Source organism: Pan paniscus, chromosome 1 (assembly GCF_029289425.2).
Source record: "Pan paniscus chromosome 1, NHGRI_mPanPan1-v2.0_pri, whole genome shotgun sequence".
Taxonomy (NCBI): Eukaryota; Metazoa; Chordata; class Mammalia; order Primates; family Hominidae; genus Pan; species Pan paniscus.
Genome location: NC_073249.2, coordinates 162067773 through 162091853, shown reverse-complemented (window position 1 = coordinate 162091853; position 24081 = coordinate 162067773). Strand labels below are relative to the sequence as shown.

Sequence of the window (24081 nt, the reverse complement as noted above, 5' to 3'; positions counted from 1 at the left end):
AATTACCATAGTAATATGTAAACTAATCTTTATAATTGAGCATAGTACCGTATGATTCACCAAATGCTATTTTACAAAATTGGTAAGTGTATGTATTTTAAAAAATTTCTAATACTGGTTGGTAATAAAGAATACTAAATTATCAACTTTATCTTTCATATAATAGAGGATTATCTTTTTTCACTCAGCTTTGTTTTCATGCTTTGCCTATTATATCACTCTTTTCTCCCTCTTGGGTTGGATTAAAAGGGAGAATATTTTTCAACTTCTGTCTTCTTATTTATTATCCATTTCTATATTACTTATATGATTACTTATTAGGGCACTCGTGGTATTGTTTTTATAACTGTTAATGATAGTGTACTGTTTTTAAAGTTAATGCTGGAATGAATAAGTCAATATGGCATAGAGGTTGAGTGTCATCCTTGGAGCCAGACAGATAGAGTGAATCTCCTCTCAGCAAGTGACTAGCTATATGTCCTTGGCAACTTTACTCTGTTTTTCCTGATTTTTAATAAAAGTGAATTCAGTGCCTGATACCTTGTGATAACTATAATAATAGCAATAATAAGATTATTATTGAATTCAGCATTTTAGGTTACATACTTAACATAATAGCACCTGTATATATTTAGCATATTCATATGCAGTATAGAACAGGTTGGCTGTAACTCTCCAATCTGGAGTCAGAATGTATACCTGTGTGAGAGTCTAGTTCCTTTGAATATATTGTAACTGCATCTGTTATGTATTATGAGTAGAATTTTTCAGGGCCACATATTGATTTAACAACGAAACAATTATATTCACTCTAATGTATGTTTGAGTGCCTACGATATGCAAAGCAATGCAAGTAGTATATAAATATGTAAAATGCAGTTTCTGTTCCTAAGTACCATCAGTCTAACAGAAAGGATTAGGGAAATAGAGGAAATCTACTCTTTTAGGCACCCAAGTGGATAGAGGTTGTGCTATCAGAAAAAAAAAGTTTAGGCTATGTTAGTAATAGAAGCAGAATGAACCATAAACCAGTTTAAACATCTTGGGGAGCCAAGGGGAAATAAATGGAACTGCATGCTATGCCTTAGTAGTTAGTTTTTTTATATCCAGGGATCTCTAAGCTCAGGTTTACAATCTATTTTATTTTTATTTTTTTACAATTTATTTTTTCTACATGTTTGTGCTCTAAGCATCTACAGGTGTATTACTTGTTAAAAGCTCTATATATAGCATGCAGAAATAGAAATAAGTATAATACTTATTTCCACAAGAGAGGCATAAATAAAGTTATGACCATTGTTAGCATAAAGGTGGGAGAGGTCACATTCTGTGGAAAATTATGAGAAGTAACTTCATGAAAGAACATTTGAGCTGAGATTTCATAAAGATGCATGTGATTTCAGGCAAAGTTTGGGAAATTTAGTGATATGTTTGCCTCCTGCTACGTCAAGGAATAAGTGTGAGTAGAAAGAGAACAGTGCATGGTATACTTGTGAGATAGTGAATCTTCCATTTGAGCAGGAATGTGGGCTTTGTGTAGGATGTCTGGGGAACCTGGAAGACCTTTAATTTAAGTAAGTAATGGGGATCCATGAAATAATTTTTTTTTTTTTTTACATGGGACATGGTGGTGGTAATGGTGGTGGTGGTGGTAGGCTAATAGAGCTAGATTATCTAGTAACTGCATTTGTATGTTTACTGAATTCGTGTTTTTTTCTCTTTCAGGAAGTTCATGATTTGTTAAAAGACTATGACTTAAAATATTGTTATGTGGACAGAAATAAACGAACAGGTAAGATTTCTATTCTAAGTGTCTAATTTCATTTTGATTCTCCCTGTACTCGTTATAGAACAAAAAAGCTTAGTGTCTTTTCATGCTTAAGCTAATCATGGAATTTTTAAGCCTTAAATCATTCGAATGTAACCCACACTATCTATTTTTTGAAGGTAATATTGGTATCCTAAATATTAATTGCATAAATGAATATAGTGTTACTAGAGACTTATGAATTTTTATAATGAATGTTCTGTTACAGTGAATGTTCTTCATAGGCTCAGAGTTCCTCGATTTTAATTGTATGTTACTGGACTTAGTGAATAGACTGTATGACTTGACCTTTAGCTGAGGAAATTGAGAAACTCATTTAGGTCTTCTGGGTATTAGTTTTATATCTGTGAGATTAAAAAACTAGATTATTTCCTTTTTGTGCATGTAATATGCAGCTGTTTAAAAGCATCCTTTTGAGACTAAAAATAAATTATGGAGGATAATCACTATGTACACATCCACTCCCAAATTATCAAATGGTAATATTTTGTCTTTACAAAGTATGTACATAGCTAGAGCCCTCATGTAGATCTGTTGAATTTCTTCAGATTCAAAAAAAAATGGGAAAAAGGAACATTACAGATAAAGATGAAATTCACTTTCTACTACTCTGATTCCATTCCCTCCCAGCCTCCTTGTCTAGGGGCAGGCACTGATGAATTTGGTGCATATTTTACAATTTATGCAATTACATTTTGATAGCCATTAAAGCTGTTCACCAATTCTTGTTCTTTTTCTTCTGAGCACAAGGTAAGATAGTACTTACCTGTGCCTCTTTGAAGTTGAGGGTGGACTTGTGATTTGCTTGTTGATGAATGAAGTGAGAGTGAAAATGACACGTATCCCTTCCAGGTGAAAGATTTCAGAGCCAGCATGTGATTTCCTGCTCACACTTCCCTGTGCTAAAGTAATTGGGGAAGGTAACAGAACCTCTTTCAACCTAGGTCTCAGAGTGACTATAATGAGCAAAACTTCCTTCCTTCGTTACCTTCAACATGGGATATGCAGCATGAATCAGAAGAAAGCCTTTTGTTTTGTTATGCCATTGAGATTGTGCAGAAGTTTGTTACCACAGTATCTTGACTAACCTGTAATTTTACCATATGTGCCTATATATAATTAATGGTAGTCTCTGTTTTAAGCTTTTCATAAATGGTATTCTAATGTATATTTCATTTAGCAACTTGCTTTTTTTGGGTTAACGCAACATTGTTTTTCAGATCTTTCCACATGGATATATATAACTCGGTTTCATTGATTTAAGCTACTACATATAATTATCATGTGAATTTATTACGATTAATGTATTTGTTACTGACTGGCATTCAGGAAGCTTTACCTTTCCCAGTATTTCAAACAGTGATGCAATGAATAGCCTTTTAGTTGACTACTAATATACATTTCAACTGTTTCTCCATAACTGAAGCTCTGAGTCATAGGTGTGCACAATTTCAATGTTACAGATATTGACAATGGGATTAGAGGTAACAGCCTTCACAGCTCACACAGAGCCAGGAATAGTGCTATTCCCACTAGTCAGGATGATAAACTTCATAATTCATGGGGCATTAGAAGTAATAATCAGAAAGTTTTTGCTCAGGAATGGGAAAAAGTAACTCAAGACCAATGATGCTCTTGTCCTACCTAACAAAACTTAAAAACAAGACCAGAACGGATCAAAGTGCTTCCTCATAACTTAACCACATCCTGGAACAAAACTCAAGAATATTTGTGTGCATCCAAAACATCTGACACCCAACAAAGTGAAATTTATGATGTCAGACATCCAATAAAAAAGTAGCAGACATGATGAAGAAGCAGGAAAACCTAATGTATAACGAGGACAAAAATCAATCAAAACTGGCCTAGAATTGACACAGATGAATTAATAAAAATGGACATTAAACCAGTTTTTATAATAGTGTTCCATATATATAGTAAGTTATAGTAAAGATTGAACATGGTAAATAGAGACTTGGAAGATATAAAATATTATCCAAATCAAACATCTGGAGATGAAAATTACAACATCTGACATGAAATACACTGGATAGGATTAATGGCAGAATAGACATTGTGGAAGAAAAAATTAGTGAACTTGAAAACAATGATGTAAGTGATCCAAAATGAAACACAGAGAGAAAAAAGACTGTAAAACATGAACAGAGTATCAGTGAACTGTGGGACAGCTTCAAGAGCAATTAGAGTCCCTGGGGGTAGGAATAGTTAAAAAAAAATTAAAGAATTAGTAGCTGAAAAGTTTTAAAATTTTGATGAAAATTCTAATCCCAGAAATCCACAGAGCTCAACCAACTTCAAGTACAAAAGCATGAGGAAAACTACAGGGTACGTTGTAATCAAATTGCTTACAGTTAGTGATATAATGTCTTAAAAGCAGCCAGAAAAAAAATATACATCATTAATACATTTAGCGGGACAAAGATTAAGATGACCATAGATCTTGGAAACAACACAATTGAAAAGACTATAGGGTAACATCTTTTCATTCTTTACCAAAAGAAACAAAAACACAACAGGTCCGCATAGAATTCTTAACCTATTGAAAATATCTTTCAAAAACAGTGATGAAATAGAGATGTTTTTCAGTCATACAAAAGTTAAAAGAATCATCACCATTAGACTTGCACTATAAGAAATACTTAAGGAAGTCCTACAAGCAGGAAGAAAATTATAGATGGAAATCTGGACCTACCCAACAAAATGATGAATACGTGATATGGTCATTACGTGGGTAAAGACTTTTTTCTTAATATTGAAATATTTTTAAAGTATAATTGACTGTTAAAAGCAAAAATAATGACATTACATTGTGAGATTTGTAACACATGTAGAAATAAAATGTGTAACAGCAATAATACAAAGGCTGGGAGAGGAGAAATGGGATTGCACTGTTTGAAGTCTCTTATACAGTACATGAAGTGGTGTGATACCGTTTGACAATTGACTGTGATAAGTTAAAGATGTATACTGTAAACCTTAAATCACCCGTTAAAATCACACAACACAGAAATCATTAATTGTATTAAATGATTTTGCCTTGGATTTTGGAACCTATAGTGGTGTTTGTGGAAACAGATATAATTAATAACTCAATTGATAAAAGATGGTTACAATTCTAAACTATAACCTTGCAACCAGAGCTTTCTATGGTAGATATGAGGAAATTATTATAGTAAAATAGGATACATTAGGGGAAAAAGTTTTGGCACATGCTTGCCTTCAAATTAGACCCAATAATAAACTAAATAGTAGACCATGCAATGACTTTGAAAAGAATTGGGATCAATTGTGGGATATTTAAATTTCACAAGGAAAATGGTAATGTAATTAATCCCAAATTCCCTTACAGCCTTTTCTCTGTAGAGTGACATCTACCATTTCCATGAGAACTAGTATGTGAATTTTTTTATTTTTTATTGTTTTAGAGAATTTGTGGTCTTGGAAAAACATGGAAGAAGCTATAGAATAGAAAATGTGACCTTCTTTCCCTACTGCCTGAACTTTTAAATTTGTTTCATTATGTTATTTAAATTCTTCCATAAAACCTAAGTTGAGCAAATGCAGATACCTAAGAAAAGGACAAAGAGATTTTCAGTTTTTAAATTATTAGTTGATTTATATATGCATTTATTCATTCATCTAACACAAAGCTTCTACCATATGTCATGCACCATGATAGTCGGTGGAATTAGGGAGCTCACAGTTTAGTAGGGTAGCAGGCATCTAAGCAAATAGATTACGATGTGATGTGATCTATGCAATAATCCGAGCAATGTTCAAGATAGAGAGGTATAAAAAAATAAAGAATGGTTAACTCTAACTATAAGAGAGGATCAGGGAAGCTTCCTGGAGATCATGATGGAGTAATGCATGGACTGAATTTGAAAATCAGCTAAAAGGTTCTAGGTATCCTAAGGTATGGGGAGTGATCTTATAGGCAAGGGAATTAAATGTGTAATATATGGATACCTGAAATAATTGGATCTCTACAGGGAGCTACAAATATTTCAGTGTTCTTGGAGAATAAAGAGCTGTTGGGGAAGGGAGGAAGTATGGCAGTTAACAAGGCTGGAGTTAGATATAGCAGGCATTGTAGAGCATGATTACCAATCTGGCACTTGGCTTTTTTTGTGAGTAATAGCAAACCTTTGCATTTAAGGCAGTAAACAGGCACAATTAAACTTCTGTTTTTTAGAGATCACGTTATTGTCACTGTGGAGAAAGGATTAAAAAAAGAAAAAGCTAGAGGACTGAAGAAAGGGGGATGGATTCAAGACCTATTAGACGGGTGGAATTTGAGGATTCCTTTTATATGGGAAATGAGGGAGACAGAGTCTAGGTTAATTCCCAGGTTTCCAATTTCTGGGTGTTGTGTGACCAGCTAAAATAGGGAATAAAGGAAGATGAGAAGTATTAGGATTTTTTTTTTCATATACTTAAAGTTCTGGGGTAAATGTGCAGAACGTGCAGGTTTCTCACATAGATATACATGTGCCATGGTGGTTTGCTGCACCCATCAACCCGTCATCTACATTAGGTATTTCTCCTAATGCTATCCCTCCCCCGCTACACCCCCCGACAGGCCCCAGTGTGTGATGTTCCCCTCCCTGTGTCCATTTGTTCTCATTGTTCAGCTCCCACTTACCAGTGAGAACATGTGGTGTTTGGTTTTCTATTCTTGTGTTTGCTGAGAATGATGGTTTCCAGCTTCATCCATGTCCCTGCAAACGACATGAACTCATCCTTTTTCATGGCTGCGTAGTATTCCATGGTGTATATGTGCCACATTTTCTTAATCCAGTCTATCATTGTTGGACATTTTGGTTGGATCCAAGTCTTTGCTATTGTAAATAGTGCTGCAATAAACATACGTGCACATGTGTCTTTATAGTAGAATGATTTATAATCCTTTGGGTATATACCCAGTAATGGGATAGCTAGGTTAAATGATATTTCTAGTTCTAGATCCTTGAGGAATCGCCACACTGTCTTCCACAATGGTTGAACTAATTTACACTCCCACCAACAGTGTAAAAGCATTCTTATTTCTCCACATCCTCTCCAGCATCTGTTGTTTCCTGACTTTTTAATGATCGCCATTCTAACTGGTGTGAGATGGTATCTCATTGTGGTTTTGATTTGCATTTCTCTGATGGCCAGTGATGATGAGCATTTTTTCATGTGTCTGTTGGCTGCATAAATGTCTTCTTTTGAGAAGTGTCTGTTCATACCCTTTGCCCACTTTTTGATGGGGTTGTTTTTTTCTTGTAAATTTGTTTGAGTTTTTTGTAGATTCTGGATATATTAGCCCTTTGTCAGATGGATAGATTGCAAAAATTTTCTCCCATTCTGTAGGTTGCCTATTCACTCTGCTGATAATTTCTTTTGCTGTGCAGAAGCTCTTTAGTTTAATTAGACCCCATTTGTCAATTTTGGCTTTTGTTGCCATTGCTTTTGGTGTTTTAGTCATGAAGTCTTTGCCCATGCCTATGTCCTGAATGGTATTGCCTAGGTTTTCTTCTAGGGTTTTTATGGTTTTAGGTCTTACATTTAAGTCTTTAATCCACCTTGAGTTAATTTTTGTATAAGGTGTAAGAAAGGGATCCAGTTTCAGCTTTCTGCTTATGGCTAGCCAGTTTTCCCAATCCCTTTATTAAATAGGGAATCCTTTCCCCATCGCTTGTTTTGGCAGGTTTGTCAAAGATCAGATGGTTGTAGATGTGTGGTGTTATTTCTGAGGCCTCTGTTCTGTTCCATTGGTCTGTATATCTGTTTTGGTACCAGTACCATGCTGTTTTGGCTACTGTGGCCTTGCAGTGTAGTTTGAAGTCAGGTAGCCTGATGCCTCCAGCTTTGTTCTTTTTGCTTAGGATTGTCTTGGCTGTGTTGGCTCTTTTTTGGTTCCATATGAAATTTAAAGTAGTTTTTTCCAATTCTGTGAAGAAAGTCAATGGTAGTTTGATGGGGATAGCATTGAATCTATAAATTACTTTGGGCAGTACGGCCATTTTTACGATATTGATTCTTCCTATCCATGAGCATGGAATGTTTTTCCATTTGTTTGTGTCCTCTCTTATTTCATTGAGCAGTGGTTTGTAGTTCTCCTTGAAGGGGTCCTTCACATCCCTTGTAAGTTGTATTCCTAGGTATTTTATTCTCTTTGTAGGAATTGTGAATGGGAGTTTCCTCATGATTTGGCTCTCTGTTTGTCTGTTATTGGTGTATAGGAATGCTTGTGATTTTCCCACATTGATTTTGTATCCTGAGACTTTGCTGAAGTTGCTTATCAGCTTAAGGAGATTGTGGGCTGAGATGATGGGGTTTTCTAAATATACAATCATGTCATCTGCAAACAGAGACAATTTGACTTCCTCTTTTCCTAATCGTTTTGTTTTTTGGCAGAGATAGGATGAAAATCGTGAGTTATGTTTGGGAGTCAATATGAAGATATATGTGGCACTAAAGGTTAGAAAGATAGATTTGGGAGTATAATGGTATGGGAGGCCTTTTGCAAGTCCTCAGATGAGATTATTTTGCTCATTGCTTTCCTAGCCCCTCATACTTCCCCTTTGGGGACACCACATTTGTAACTCTTTGTTAAATGTCTAGCTTCCCCTATTAGATTGTGAGCTCTGTGTTGAAAGGGATCTTACCTGTTCTGTTCACCCAAACATTTCCAGTGCCAAACTTGGAATCTGGCACATGATACGGAATACATGGGAATGGGTGTGATTGCCCCCAGAGGAAGAGGGTGTAGAGTGAGAAAAAAGATATTCAGCGGCCACACATTGAGTAACACATGTGGCCACACAGGTGTTACTGTGTGTGACTCTGCCAGGAAGGCACCCCAAGGAGTACTACCTTACAGGTGTGAGTGGAGGAGAAAGAGCTAGCAAAGGAAATAGAAGAAAGAGCTTGGACAGTTATGAAGCAAATCAAGAAAGAGTACATCAAGAAAGTTAAGAAAGGCCTGGTGCAGTGGCTCAGGCCTATAATCCCAGCACTTTGGGAGGTTGAGGTTGGTGGATCACTTGAGGTTAGGAGTTCGAGACCAGCTTGACCAACATGGCGCAACCCCATCTCTACTAAAAATACAAAAATTAGCCAGGCGTGGTGGCAGACCCTGTAGTCCCAGCTACTTGAGAGGCTGAAGCAAGAGAATTGCTTGAACCTGGGAGGCAGAGGTTGTGATGAGCTGAGATCGGCACCACTGCACTCCAGCCTGGGCAACAGAGTCAGACTCTTGTCTCAAAAAAAAAAAAAAAAAAGGAAAGAAAGTTAAGAAAGGGAATGATTAACAGGTTCAAATGCCCTGAGAATTCAAGTTAAATATGACCTGAGATTTTATGGGCTGATACGAGAATATAACCAGTATTTACAAACTGTTGTTGGCTCGTTTGTTTGTTTTAGGGAAACAGAATTAAATTGTATTTTATGTCAGCATAAGGAAAAAAGACATAGAATCAAAATCAAGCCTTTAAAAAAGATTGTTAGAAACTAAGAGATAGCTTTTTAATAAGGGCAGTAAAGCCATTTTTTCTCATTTTTTGGAAGAGATGTTGGAACAGTTAGCTGTTCCTTTGGCAATAGTTTTCTTGCATGTGGGACATGTGTTAAATGAAAAATGTGTTTCTTTAAATGTTAGCATCACACTTAGTGTGGTGAGATGCTCTTACTCTGAGAGCCGCATGGCACTAAGACCAATTGAGGGTAGGGAAGTTGAGTGAAATGACAGGCAGAATTGCCCATGCTACTTAAATTACTTCTCTGTCTCTTGCTATATCCATATTTGCTGTATACAACATATTGTCATGCAGATCTACTTGAATTTGGGTAAATTAAATGTTCATATGGAGTAACTTCACTATATATTTCAGAGGGAGAGGGAGAGGAACTTGTAGAGAGCAATTTATTTGTAATTTGTGGATTGCTATGTATTTTTTTAATGGGGGCTTTAAACTTTTCCTATAAAATTGCTCAAAACCTTTTATATTCTTTTATTGCAAAAGGTAAACAAATTGATATGGTTAAAATGTAATTTTACCAGATATGAATGTACATAATATTTCATTGATTTAGAATGTTATATTTGTATTATGTTTTCAGTTATATAAACCGTCATATGCATTTGTTGCTTGATGCTGGAACAACTTCATTAGCTAGACAGGACAGACTATTTTTATTGTTTTATGAATATTCAAGATCTTGTCTTAAGATCAGAATCCTGTAACCTTTTCATTTGATATTATTCATCAAAAGTGTACCAAATTAAAAGTGTCTGTGTGTTATGTCAATCTAATCTGATATTAAGGAAATATATACATGAATTGGAGAAAGAAATGGCCTCCTTTATGCATTTTGATGTTTTTGCTGTACCTTCATTTTTTCAGGTCCTTGCTGTCAAATAGGATCTTTTAGAACTCTTTCTAGGAAGAAAGAAAGATTTTGTAACGTCATTTTTATTTCAGTTAAGTTTTATATAAAGGCTTCATAAAATTTTATATCACAGGTTTTTGGGTGGGAGGAAATCAAATATGTGTGTGATTGGAAAAGATTACCAAAAACCCCCCAGAATATCATAGGATTTTACAGTGAAACTCCTAATATAATCCCTGTACTTTCTATTTTGGGTTACTGTTGATGAAATTAGTTTAATGGAGGTGTCAGCATTAAAAAACACACTGAAATAGAATAAAAAATGTCACAATGCATTGCATATAGTAGGGGTATTAACTCATAATTTTGTTTCAGAAAAAAGGTGTATGTTTATGTGTACCAAGTCACAGAAGTAAGATATATTTCTTACTGTGTTTTCAAACAATTTGAAAACTCTTTAATTCATTTTGTTATCTTCCAGCTTTTGTTACCTTATTGAATGGGGAACAAGCCCAGAATGCAATTCAGATGTTTCATCAATATTCTTTTAGAGGAAAAGACTTAATAGTCCAGCTTCAGCCAACAGATGCTTTGTTGTGTATTACCAATGTGCCCATTTCTTTTACATCAGAAGAGTTTGAAGAACTTGTTCGTGCTTATGGAAATATTGAGAGATGTTTTCTGGTCTATAGTGAAGTTACTGGCCATTCCAAAGGCTATGGATTTGTGGAATACATGAAAAAGGACTTTGCTGCAAAGGCTAGACTGGAGCTATTGGGTAAACAGTTGGGAGCATCAGCACTCTTTGCACAATGGATGGATGTTAATCTATTGGCTTCAGAGCTCATTCATTCTAAGTGCCTTTGTATTGATAAACTCCCCAGTGACTACAGGGATTCAGAAGAGCTGTTGCAATTTTTTTCCAGTGTCCATAAACCTGTGTTTTGCCAGGTATGTATTTTTAAGAGATTATTGAAATATTTTAAAATATATGCATATGTATCTAATCTACATACACTCACAAATTTATCATACCTGTGTGATTAACACAATGGAAATTTAATTCTGCATCATTCTGTAGGGAAGACTTTGATCTCATGGGAAATTTTAAATCAGTTCCTCTGTTTATGGGCCAAAGTATGTTGTTATGTAGTTAAGTATGCCTTAGCAAATCCATTGCTTACTCATTCACCTCATTCCATCCATTCGTCCCACCATTTTTCCATCGATCCATTTATCTATCCAACTTTTATTTACCATCTTCTTTGTACCAGACACTATGCCAAGTGTCAGAAACGCAGAGAATGGAAAGATACTCTATCTCAATACCTCACAATTTTGTAGAAGAGACGGACAAGTAAGCAAATAATTGCAAATCCTATATGAAGAGTGACATAATGGAGGATAGAAAAGTACTATGAAGTTTAAAAGGAATGTGTAGTTCTATCTTAATGTGTCACGGTAGGTGAGACATCCAGAGAAGATCCTGAAAACTGATAACACTGGCGAGACTTTTCAAGCACTTTATCATAGTAAAATTAAAAACATTCTAATAAATATATATATATACTATATATAACACTTTTCCTTACAGAGTTTTGATAGCAACTGATCAATTATTTCTCTCTTGTTTCTCTCTATTTCTTCCTTCTCCGTTTTCCTTTTTACCGCACTCCCTTCCCATCCATGCTCCTTTTCCTCTTACCTCTGTTGTTTCCTCTCCTCCTTTGCATCTTTTCTTTAATCATACATTTGTTGATTTCCTAGTATTGCAGTAGAAATTTTGGAGTTGGAGTACATATCTATATATGTATATAAATAAATATATCATTTAATATTAAATACATATTAAAATATATATATTATTTAAGTTGACAGTTAAAATTGTATTTATCGTGTATAACATGTTTTGAAGTATATATACATTGTAGAATGGCTAAATCAAGCTATTTAACATATGTATTACCTCACATAGTTATCATTTTTGTGGTAAGAACACTTAACATCCACTCTCGTAGCATTTTTCAAGAATACAATATGTTGTTATTAACTGTAGTCATCATGTTGTCCAAAAGATCTTTTGAACCTATTTCTCTTATCTAACTGAAATGTTGCATCTTTTGACCATATCTCCCCAAGCCCCCACACAAATCATCCCAGCCCCTAGTATCCACTATACTTCTTTGAGATCAACTTTTTAAGCTTCCGCACATGGGTGAAATTTTGCAGTAATATATATTTTTAACATTTTTTTTTGAGACAGGGTCTTTCTCTATTGCCCAGGCTGGAATCATGGCCCACAGTAGTCCCACACTCCTAGGTTCAAGCAATCTTCTTGTCTCAGCCTCCCAAGTAGCTAGGACTACAAGTCCACATTACTATGCCCAACTACTTTTTATTTTTTTTATTTTTATTTTTTGGTAGAGACTGGGTCCTGCTATATTGCCAGGCTGGTCTCAAACACCTGGGCTCAAGTGATCCTCCTGCCTTGGCCTCCCAAAGCTCTAGGATTGGCTTATTGATATGTTCTTCTTGAATACTAAGAATTATATTATGTTGTCATCCTGTGGCCTTTATTTGAGGCCTTTGAAGCAGATGCGAAGAGAAAAGCCATTTATCATAAATTGTATTTGAATTGTGAACCCCCCCGAGTTGGAAGAGCCGTTAGAGATTATCTAGTATAGCTTTACATGTCATAGAAAATATTTGCTACCATATTTTTGAGTGACCATTTTAGCTTCTGCCAAAATACTTCAAAAGAGTGGAAAATTAACTACGTCACAAGTCAGACCATTGTGTTTTTGAATGGCTCTCATATTGAACTGAAATAGCCCTCTCTGAAACTACTGATGCCGTGGACTTAAAATGATTTTGTTTTTTGAAAGACTTAAAATATTATAATTTATACAGGCATGAAGATCATTATAATGAAATAGAATAGTAAAAAAATTTTTTTAAGTTTTCAGAAGATTAATAAAGCAGCTTTGGGATGGCTCTTTTATCAGTGGGTCTGTTAACCTCAGGCTCTTTTGCATGGTAGGTTGGCATAGACTGTATTAAAGACACAGCCTCTTAACTTGTGGTCAAGAGACCAAAATGATTAATTAGTGGCTTTTACAAACCTGATTTTAAGACCTGGTTTGGATTATAAGAGGAATAGGGTTGTTGGAGACATGTTTAGAAGAGGTAGATGTTTTTCCTTTTCCTGTGTGACTGGAAAAAGCTTTGTGGAGGAAAAGATATTTGTTGACAGTTTTTAAAGGAAGAAATAATGTGAAGGAAAAGATAGAAATTTGATCTAAATATACAAGGAAGTAGAAGAAAGTTAAGCTTCAAAAACAAGAGAAAAGAAACTGAGAAGGACTAAGAAGTGATTTAGTTGTAATATCAGCTTATGAGATGCCACACCCAAATAGAAGTATTGGAAATGTGTCTTCTCAAAGGCATACTAAGCTGAATTTTGTGTCATTTATCACTTCATAGCATGAATGTATTTAAGATAATTCAGACGTGTTCAAAACCTAGAAACGTTTTAGTGTCTTATCTTGTTCTTATTTTTGCTCTTTGTACCAGTCTTTTCAGATCCAGGACTTTAGTATCTTCCTTTACACTCTTACAGGTGGGTGACTGGAAATAAATCAAGTTCTACATGGCAGGAGTTTATTTAGGGCACATTCAGAAATAAAAGTTGTGCGTTGCTTTTAATAAACCTGGGACACAGTTTTCCTAAATAAGGTTTGCCTGGGTATACTTGACTAAATTCCTGGGATCTGCCTAAAATAGTGAAATAAAAATGAAATATTCCTCCTACCTTCTCTTGATAATACTAACTTTATTTTCCATTGATGTGTGGTCAAATAATTTGTTCAGTATGTTTCACTGTCCATGTACCTGGTGATTTTCTTTTAAGGAAAACTATAATTATTGTGTCCTCATGTTTTCCTATAAATTACCAGTTTATATATTTCTTAATATATAGTGACTATTACCATCTGGGCTTTTACTGTTAAAATAAATTAGAAAATCAAAGAATTGAATAGAAACTTGACAGACTCCTATCTTCCTGTCTTCAAGAAGAACTACATCTAAGCAGTTAGTAAACATTTTCATAAAGAAAGAATATGTTATTTCCACCAGTATCATGCTCCAATGCACTTGTTCTTGAATTTGAAAATTATATATCGTAAATAAATGTTTCTAAGTAAAGATCGGAATTACTGTTTAATAGAATGTATTGTATCAGCTTGCACAGGATGAAGGTAGTTACGTTGGTGGCTTTGCAGTGGTTGAATATAGCACTGCGGAGCATGCTGAAGAGGTCCAGCAGGCAGCAGACGGTATGACCATCAAGGGCAGCAAAGTCCAGGTTTCCTTCTGTGCTCCTGGAGCGCCAGGGCGAAGTACATTAGCAGCATTGATAGCGGCTCAACGTGTGGTAAGTTTTTTCTCTTTCTGTCTCTTTTTTTAGAGTATAGAAAATTCTAATACTATTTTAATCTATCCAATCTAGCCAAAGTAATTGATTGTCGATTGCACCATCATTGCATTTCCATCACACTGAAGACTTTTCCTTTTTTTAAAAAAAAGTTAGCTAAATGGTTTCTTTGTTAAGTCAAGCCAGAAGTCATTACCAAAAAAAGAAATTGTGTTTAGTAAAGTGTATTTATCTTGATAAATTTTTGAAGGAATTTCATTTATTCAGAAATATTGAGTTCCTCTTGTGTTATAAATTTTGAGTGTAACATGCGTCCTTTTTCTTTTTCTTTTCTTTTTTTTTAAATTTTGAAATGGAGTTTCACTCTTTCACCCAGGCTGGAGTGCAGTGGCGCAATCTCAGCTCACTGCAGCCTCTGCCTCCTGAGTTCAAGCAATTCTCCTGCCTCAGTCTCCCGAGTAGCTGAGACTACAGGCACATGCCACCATGCCTGGCTAATTGTTGTATTTTTAGTAGAGACAGGGTGTTGCCATGTTGGCCAGGCTGATCTCGAACTCCTGACCTCAGGTGATCTGCCCGCCTCAGCCTCCCAAAGTGCTGGGATTACAGGCGTGAGCCACCGCACCCAGCCGCCTCTTTTTTCAAGAAGTTTTCACAAGTGGAGGAAAATACGTGCCTTCTTTTTGCTTATGTGGCACATTGTACTTCCTTCTTTATAGTAACTGTCTACTCATTCTTCTCTACTTCTTTAGCCTGGAGGATCCTTGGAGATGGAGACTATACCTTCTTCACGGTTTTTACCCTAGTACTTAGCATAGTAAATATTTGTTAATTGAATGAAGGAAGGAATACATTTTTGAAGGAATTGGGAAAGACTTTATGCTGAAGGTGACATTTGAGTGTGACATTAATGAATGGATGAGATATTGACTTGTGTTGATGAGAAGTGAATAGGATTGCCACAGAAATACAGATTTTTGCATGAGATACTTGTACTAAAATATCATTCATTGTTTATCCGAACTTAAAATTTAACTGCACATTCTGTGTTTTTACTTGCTGCATCTGGCAACCCTAAAGAGGGAAAGTGAGTAGTCACTCTAGGTGGAACAGAAACTACTCATACAGTGCTTGAGGAGTGGTAAGTGGTCTGGTTGCAGAGTGAATATGAGGATGCTTAGATGTAGGCTAATGCCAAAGCAAGGAAGACTATTGAGTACTCAGCCAATTACATAGGTATACATGTGCCATGTTGGTTTGTTGCACCCATCAACTCGTCATTACACTGGGCATTTCTCCCAATGCTATCACTCCCCCAGCCCCCTACCCCCCGACAGGCCCTGGTGTGTGATGTTCCCCATCCTGTGTCCATGTGTTCTCATTGTTCAGTTCCCACCTATGAGTGAGAACATGCGGTGTTTGGTTTTCTGTCCTTGTAATAGTTTTCTGAGAATGATGGTTTCCAGCTTCATGCATGTCCCTGCAAAGGACATGAACTCATCCTTTTTTATGGCTGCATAGTATTCCATGGTGTATATGTGCCACATTTTCTTAATCCAGTCTATCATTGATGGACATTTGGGTTGGTTCCAAGTCTTTGCTATTGTGAATAGTGCCGCGATAAATATATGTGTGCATGTGTCTTTATAATAGCATGATTGATAATCCTTTGGGTATATATCCAGTAATGGAATAGCTGGGTCAAATGGTATTTCTAGGTTCTAGATCCTTGAGGAATCTCCACACTGTCTTCCACAATGGTTGAACTAATTTACACTCCCACCAACAGTGTAAAAGCGTTCCTATTTCTCCACATCCTCTCTAGCATCTGTTGTTTCCTGACTTTTTAATGATCGCCACTCTAACTGGTGTGAAATTATATCTCACTGTGGTTTTGATTTGCACTTCTCTGATGACCAGTGATGATGAGCATTTTTTCATGTGTCTGTTGACTGCATAAATGTCTTCTTTTGAGAAGAAGACATTTGTTGTCTGTTCATACCCTTTGCCCACTTTTTGATGGGGTTGTTTTTTTCTTGTAAATTTGTTTAAGTTCTTTGTAGATTCTGGATATATTAGTCCTTTGTCACATGGGTAGACTGCAAAAATTTTCTCCCATTCTGTAGGTTGCCTGTTCACTCTGATGGTAGTTTCTTTTAATGCCCTAGAAGAAAACCTAGGCAATACCATTCAGGACATAGGCATGGGCAAAGACTTCATGACTAAAACACCAAAAGCAATGGCAACAAAAGCAAAATAGACAAATGGGATCTAATTAAACTAAAGAGCTTCTGCACAGCAAAAGATACTGGGCTTTATAACCATGCAACCGGTTGCCTGAAGAATTAGGCCTCACTTATTGTCACCATTTCTTAATTTTCCATTTCCCTCTCAAATCTAATGCAATGTAGTTTCTCCTCCACTGTTCAAGTGAATCTGTTCTCATTAAGTTAACAGGGGTTTTTAAATATTCAGATCTAGTGACTACATTTCATTCTTTTATTGGTTGGTCCCTTCGCAACATTTAAAACCTTCTGCTGGCTGGGCACAGTGGCTCATGCCAGTAATCCAAGCACTTTGGGAGGTCAAGGTGGGAGGATTGTTTGAGCCCAGGAACTCGAGACTAGTCTGGGAAATATGGTGAAGCCCTGTCTCTACAAAAAGTTAGCTAGACTTACTCGTGTGCACCTGTTAGTCTCAGCTACTTGGGGGGCTGACGTGGGAGAATAACCCGAGCCCAGGAGTTTGAGGCTGCAGTGAGCCATGATTATACCACTGCACTCCAGCCTGGGTGACAAAGTAAGACCTTGTCTCAAAAACAAAGCAAAACAAAACAAAACAAACCTCTCTACTACCTTGAATTCTGCCACACCATTCATTTTCCTATCTGCCTATGTGTTCTTTCCCTAACTTATTTTTTCCCCCTAAGAGCTGATATCAGTAGATTTCCATATTTGGCCTTCTCATTTTCCTCCTGTTATATATGCCTATTAGTGATTACTTCCAAGCATATAATTTCAGACCAAACTGCTCTCAGTACTAAATTATGTTTCCAAGGGATTCTTAGACATTCCCACTTCATGCTATATAAATAGTTCAATTTCAGCATTTCAAAGAAGACTTTTTTTCTGGGACTGCTTTTCTATGTTCTATAATATCTATATATGGCATCAGTTCATCCAAACTAAAACTATGTGAATCAAAAACTCAGTTAATCGTGATTGGTCTCCCTCACCCACTTTCTAATGTAAATGTCAGAAATACTATCACATCCTTTCAATTTCACCTCCTAAGATCTCTCAAATCCTTGGGACCTTGTCAGCATCTTGATTACTTCACTCAGGATCTCATCTTTTCTCATCTCTCTGATTAGAATAATTCCCTGCGTGGTCCCATGTCATTAGTCTTTCCCCTTCTAATCCATCTTGCACAGTGCACAGGAGAGCTCTTTCTCATCCTCAAATCAGCTTATGTCATTCTCTTGCTTAATATTCTTTAATGCCTGCATAAGTTCACCTTCCTTAGCATGGCATGCAGGCCCTTTACAGTCAGATAGTAGTGACAGTGAGAAATCTCAGTCTTAAAAATAAGGTATTCTAGATAATGTTTTCTATAGGTTTTTGGTACATATCCTTTGGTAATATCAAGTTTTCTGAGTTTTTTTATGTCATAAATAGGTGCTGACCTTTATCAGAATATTTCTACAACTATTGAGATAATGATGATTTCTCCTTAAGTTCTTTAGTGTCGTTTGAGAGTTACACATTCTATCTTTATCCTGCTGGTGATTGTGCCTGTCCCTAACTTTTTTTTTTTTTTTTTTTGAAATAGAGTCTTGCTCTGTCGTTCAGGCTGGAGTGCAGTGGCACGATCTTGGCTCACTGCAACCTCCGCCTACCGGGTTCAAGCGACTCTCGTGCCTCAGCCTCCTGAGTAGCAGAATTACAGGCATGCACCACCACGTCCAGCTAATTTTTGTATTTTTAGTAGAGACGGGGTTTCACCATGTTGGCCAGACTGGTCTTGAACTCCTGACCTCAAGTGATCTGCCAACCTCAGCCTCCCAAAGTGCTGGGATTACAGGAGTGAGCCACCATGCCCGGCCAATTGTCCCTAACTTTTTAACATGCATAGGTTTATCAGAACTTCTGTCTACTCACTTATTCTCACCTCCATCTGCTTCCTCCTTCCTACCATACCTATCATCGTATTGGTGTCTGCCTTTTTACATTAGGATAGTCTTAAATGTTTTTGGGGTGTTTTTATGGTTGTGGCTTTGCATACAAGATTAAAATTATGATATTGTGTACCTCAATTTCAACATATTATATAATAACATCTTGCATTTATTTCTTTTCTCGCTGGATTACTTCCTTCTAGGGCATTTTGAAAGATAGTATTCTTGTGGTAAAAACTTCTGAGAACTTGTATAGTTGAGAATATTTTTATTTCTTTGTGACACTAAATAACTTAGATGAATCTAAAAATCTAGGCTCAGAGTTCTTTTCTTACAATACTTTGAAAGTATTAATTCATTGTCTTCTTGAATCTAATGTTGATGCTTTGAGAAAGAAGATTATAGTAATTTGTTTCTTGTTCCTTTAGAGATATGTTCTTTTTAAATGGAAGTTTTTAGAAGGTTTTTTGTTGTTCTTATTGGCTTTGATGTTCTTAAATGTCACACAAATGTGACTAGGTGTGTTTTTTCTTTAGAAATCATATTTGGAAGACTGTGAACCCTTTCATTCTATGCTCTTCAATTGTTCTTTAATAATGGGAAATTTCTCAGCCATTATTTCTTCAAAGATCTTATTTTCTTCTCCTTCAGAGACTTCTAATATTACAAGTGTTGATGCTTCTACCTCCATTTTCTTCGTCACCCTGCTTTTTCTTGTTTGTTGGAATTTTCAGTTTCTTTAATTGGATCTTTAAGATCACTACTTTGGGCCAGGTGCGGTGGCTCTTGCCTGTAATCCCAGCACTTCGGGTGGCCAAGGCAGGTGGATCACCTGAGGTCAGGAGTTTGAGACCAGCCTGGCCAACATGGCGAAACCCGGTCTCTACTAAAAATGCAAAAAACTTAGCCAGGCGTGGTGGCAAGCACCTATAATCCCAACTACTTGGGAGGCTGAGACAGGAGAATTGCTTGAACCCGGGAAGCAGAGATTGCAGTGAACCGAGATCACACCATTGCACTCCAGCCTGGGTGACACAGCAAGACTGTCTCAAGAAAAAAAAAAATTACTATTTTGTTTTTTAGTCACATATATTCTACTATTTAACCTATCTGTTAAAGCACAGGGTAAATGTTAATAATAATGCTTCACGAATTCCTTCAGTTTCTTTATCTATAGAATGGAGATAATACTAACCTTATAGAATTGGTTTTTTGAGAATTAAATGATCTGATTCATGTAAAGGGTTTAGAACAATGCCAAGTCTATAGTAAGTGAGGGCTGCTATTATTTTTTCTCAATACTTATGTTTTTCATAATCTAGCATTTCTCATTGGTTATTCTTTAAAAACTGCTTGTCCTTCATGTTATGAGTAAAAATCCATTTTATTTTTGTAATGTCTATTACATTTATTTGACATTCTTATTATTTCCTATTCATAATTCTGCTTTCTCTCTTATAGGTGGTTCAGTTTGTTGCTTTTATTTTTTAGTGACTGCATTCTCCAAATGTCTAGCTATTTTTCTTTTGAATGTATGAATATACGTTTCCTGTGGGGGCTATCACCTTTCTGTATGTCACTGTTTAGAGGTTGTGGGGAAGGGGATGGGCAGAGGGAAGCTAAAGCCTGGTCTTAGCTAGGGTTTAGGGAAGGGCAGGCAAGGACCTCAGGGCAGAGAAGTTCTGCCTTCACCATCTAGGCTTGAGCCCAGCCCTTTTCCCACCCCAGCCAGGCAGCCCTGCACCTTAGAGAGCCTCTCTTCATTTCCACCCCTGCTCTTTTCCAAGTTCTGCCTTCCTCTGCTGTAACTCTTCTATCCTGCAGAATGGGTGTGGGAGGACCTGAGAAGGTCGGGGAGGTGGGAAGGTTTTCAGTGACCAGCTGGTCTGCCCGCCTAGTGTTATCTTGTCCCCATTGTCTCTGCACTTGTGTGCCATCCTGCTGTTCGTTGGTCCTATGGCTGTCACTGGGGTGATGCTGCTGTTTTCCCACCTCGCTGTCCTGGCCAAGAAAGCCATGCTCTCTGAAGGCAAAGTAGTTACACAACTCAAAAGTCCTTCCCTGAATTATCCTGTGTGTGGACCCATGCACTCTCATGCTCTCTGCTGATGTTTACCTTCACATCTTCTATCTCCCCAGGGGTTTCTCACAGGCTTTATGTCAGTTTCTTGGATGCATCACCTTCTCCCTCTCAATTTCGCAGTATGTGGGTTGGGAGAAGGTTCCAGTTGTCGTTGTCCGTTCTCCATTTTCTCATAGCTGAAAGTTTTTAATTTATCTTTTATGTAATTATATATATTCATATCACCATCCATCAAGCTGGTTTTTAAAACTGAAAATTATTTCATATTTTTAGGAAGCTACTCGATTGCATGTATGTAAGGCCAGCTCATTTTAATCTCATATTAAGTTAATCAAGTAAAGACCTTTATAAAAAAGAAGATTTTGGGCCGGGCATGGTGGCTTATGCCTGTAATCCCAGTACTTTGGGAGGCCGAGGTGGGTGGATCACGAGGTCAGGAGATCAAGACCATCCTGGCTAACATGGTGAAACCCTGTCTCTACTAAAAATACAAAAAATTAGCCAGGTGTGGTGGCGGGCGCCTGTAGTCCCAGCTACTTGGGAGGCTGAGGCAGGAGAATGGCGTGAACCCAGGAGGCAAAGCTTGCAGTGAGCCGAGATCGCGCCACTGCCCTCCAGCCTGGGCAACAGAGTGAGACTCTGTCTCAAAAAATAAAAATAAAAAAACAATAATAAAGAAGATTTTAGGCCAGCCATGGTGGCTCACACCTATAATCCAAGCAGTTTGGGAGGCCGAGGTGGTGGATCACAAGGTCAGGAGATCGAGACCATCCTGGCTAACATGGTGAAACCCCGTCTCCACTAAAAATACAAAAAATTAGCCGGGCGTTGTGGCGGTTGCCTATAGTTCCAGCTGCTCGGGTGGCTGAGGCAAGAGAATGTCATGAACCCGGGAGGCGGAGCTTGCAGTTAGTTGAGATCACGCCACTGCACTCCAGCCTGGGTGACAGAGCGAGACTCCGTCTCAAAAAAAAAAAAAAGAAGATTTTGAATTGTAAGGCAACCCACATTGTTAAACTTCATTTTATTTTATTTTTATTTGAAGTTTTTATTTGTAAAAATATAGAAACAGGGTTTCAATATGTCACCCAGGCTGATCTTGACCTCCTGGGCTCAAGTGATCCTCCTGCCTCAGCCTCCCAAAGTGCCACGATTACAGGTGTGAGCCACTTTGCCTGGCCAATTAAACTTTAAATCAACATTATAAGAAGGCTCTTCTGTAGTATCAAAGTATCCATATTGTGTCAACAAGTTATTAATAACTTCAGATTCCCTTGTCATCCTTCTATTTGTATGATATGATGAGACTTATTGTGCTAAATTGTCAGTCCTCTTAAAGCCAGTTGGTATTTACCTGAGACGTTCTATGAGGATTTTATGCCGTATGTATAATTGAGAACTGCAGTAGATAGTATAAAATAGATATATAATATAAATCAAATTATGTTTATCATAAAATAGATCTTGTCAGATGAATGAGGATTTCTAGAAGAAAGCCTTTGAAATTATGTCTTTGTACTTATGCTGTTCTAATGTTTCTTATTTCTATATTCATTGCAGATGCACAGTAATCAAAAGGGCTTACTTCCAGAGCCAAATCCAGTACAAATTATGAAAAGTTTAAACAACCCTGCCATGTTGCAAGTTCTTCTACAGCCCCAGTTATGTGGACGAGCTGTTAAACCAGGTATGGACCATGTATGTATACTGATTAATTAAAGAATGGTAGCATGAAGTTAATTTTTTCACATGTGAAATATGAAAAAATACATTGATTTGTGAAAAATATATTTAAATTAGTATAAAATATTTAATTTTTCTAGGACCTGTTAATGAATTTTAACAATAATCTGAAGTGATATATTTTGACTATTTTTGATATATACAACCTGCTTATGTGGTATTTTTTACTATTAATAAATGCTAAATATCAAACCTTCTGTTTAGCTCTTAGTTGACATGAATTTATAGACCAAGGTAAAGGTTAACACACTACATTGTTATAACCTATATTAACAAAGAATTAATACTCCTGTATGTAATATTTTTAGCAGAATTATTTTGTTGAAAAGTGCCAAGTGTTTGTTTCCTCTTTGTTCTTACAATTTTTGTTGTAAAATTGTTTCACTTTGTAGCAAATGGTGAAAACATTATTATTTTCTAAGTGTTATGGAAATCTTTATAATATCAGTATACATTAAATATCTACCTATTTGGTATTCTTTCTCTAGTAAGAGCTTACCTTCTGTGCATTCTGAAATGTACAACTTTTTATTACAAAAATGTCTGTTTTAGCATTATGAGGAGATGAATGCCTATACAGTGGTCTCCCCTTATCTATGTTCTTGTGTTCCACAGTTTAGTTACGTGCAGTCTGAAAATATTAAGTGGAAAATTCCAAAAATAAACTACTTATAAGTTTTAAACTGCATGCTATCCTGAGTAGTGTGATGAAATGTTTTGCCGTTCTGCTTCTCCTGCCTTGGCTATGAATTACCCCTCTGTCCAGTGTACCTACTCTGTATACATTACCCACCCATTAATCACTTAGTAGCCTTCTTGGTTATCACATCACCTGTCATGGTATTGTAGTGCTTATGTTCGAGTAACCCTTATTTTCCTTAATAATGGCCCCAAAGCACAAGAGTAGTGATGCTGGCAGTTTGGATATGCCAAAGAGAAGCTGCAAAGTGCATCCTTTCAGTGAAAGGGTTAAAACATTTCCAACTTAATAGGGAAAAACAAACTGTGTGCTGAAATTGCTAAGATCTACAGTAAGAATGTATTTTCTATCCATGAAATTATGAAGAAGGAAAATGAAGTTTGAACATAGCGTATATAAGTTTTGGTACTATTTATGGTTTCAGGCATCCACTGGGGGTCTTGGAACATATCACTCGCTGATAAGGGGGAACTAATGTATTCAACATTTAAGTTTAGAGCAAATATGTGTAGAGCAAATATATTAAATACATTTATTATGTTTCAGTCCCAACTGGTCTAACACCAGCTCACCTACTGCAATTCAATTCTAGCACTAACTACCTGGAGTTAGCACAGACCCCACAAGTTAAGAGCTCGATCTTCCATATGGCTGCCCCCACTTTAGACCTAGACACAAGTTCAGGGGATTCTCCAGGCCATGTTCACTTCTGACCAAC

The 24081-nt window shown here is 36.6% G+C and overlaps 1 protein-coding gene across 3 annotated transcripts in view; it reads left to right on the top strand.

The window, feature by feature from the left end:
• Window positions 1-24081, top strand: part of RAVER2 (ribonucleoprotein, PTB binding 2) — an 88735-nt gene that overhangs the window by 23183 nt on the left and 41471 nt on the right. For all 3 annotated transcript variants that reach the window (XR_010110953.1, XM_034966717.3, XM_034966722.3), the window contains exons 2-5: window positions 1726-1792; window positions 10707-11176; window positions 14469-14660; window positions 22481-22607. Coding sequence is in view for 2 of the 3 variants with exons in the window: in XM_034966717.3 (XP_034822608.1) it covers window positions 1726-1792; window positions 10707-11176; window positions 14469-14660; window positions 22481-22607 (856 nt within the window). In the remaining variant the exon portion in view is untranslated. The remainder of the gene's footprint in view (window positions 1-1725; window positions 1793-10706; window positions 11177-14468; window positions 14661-22480; window positions 22608-24081) is intronic.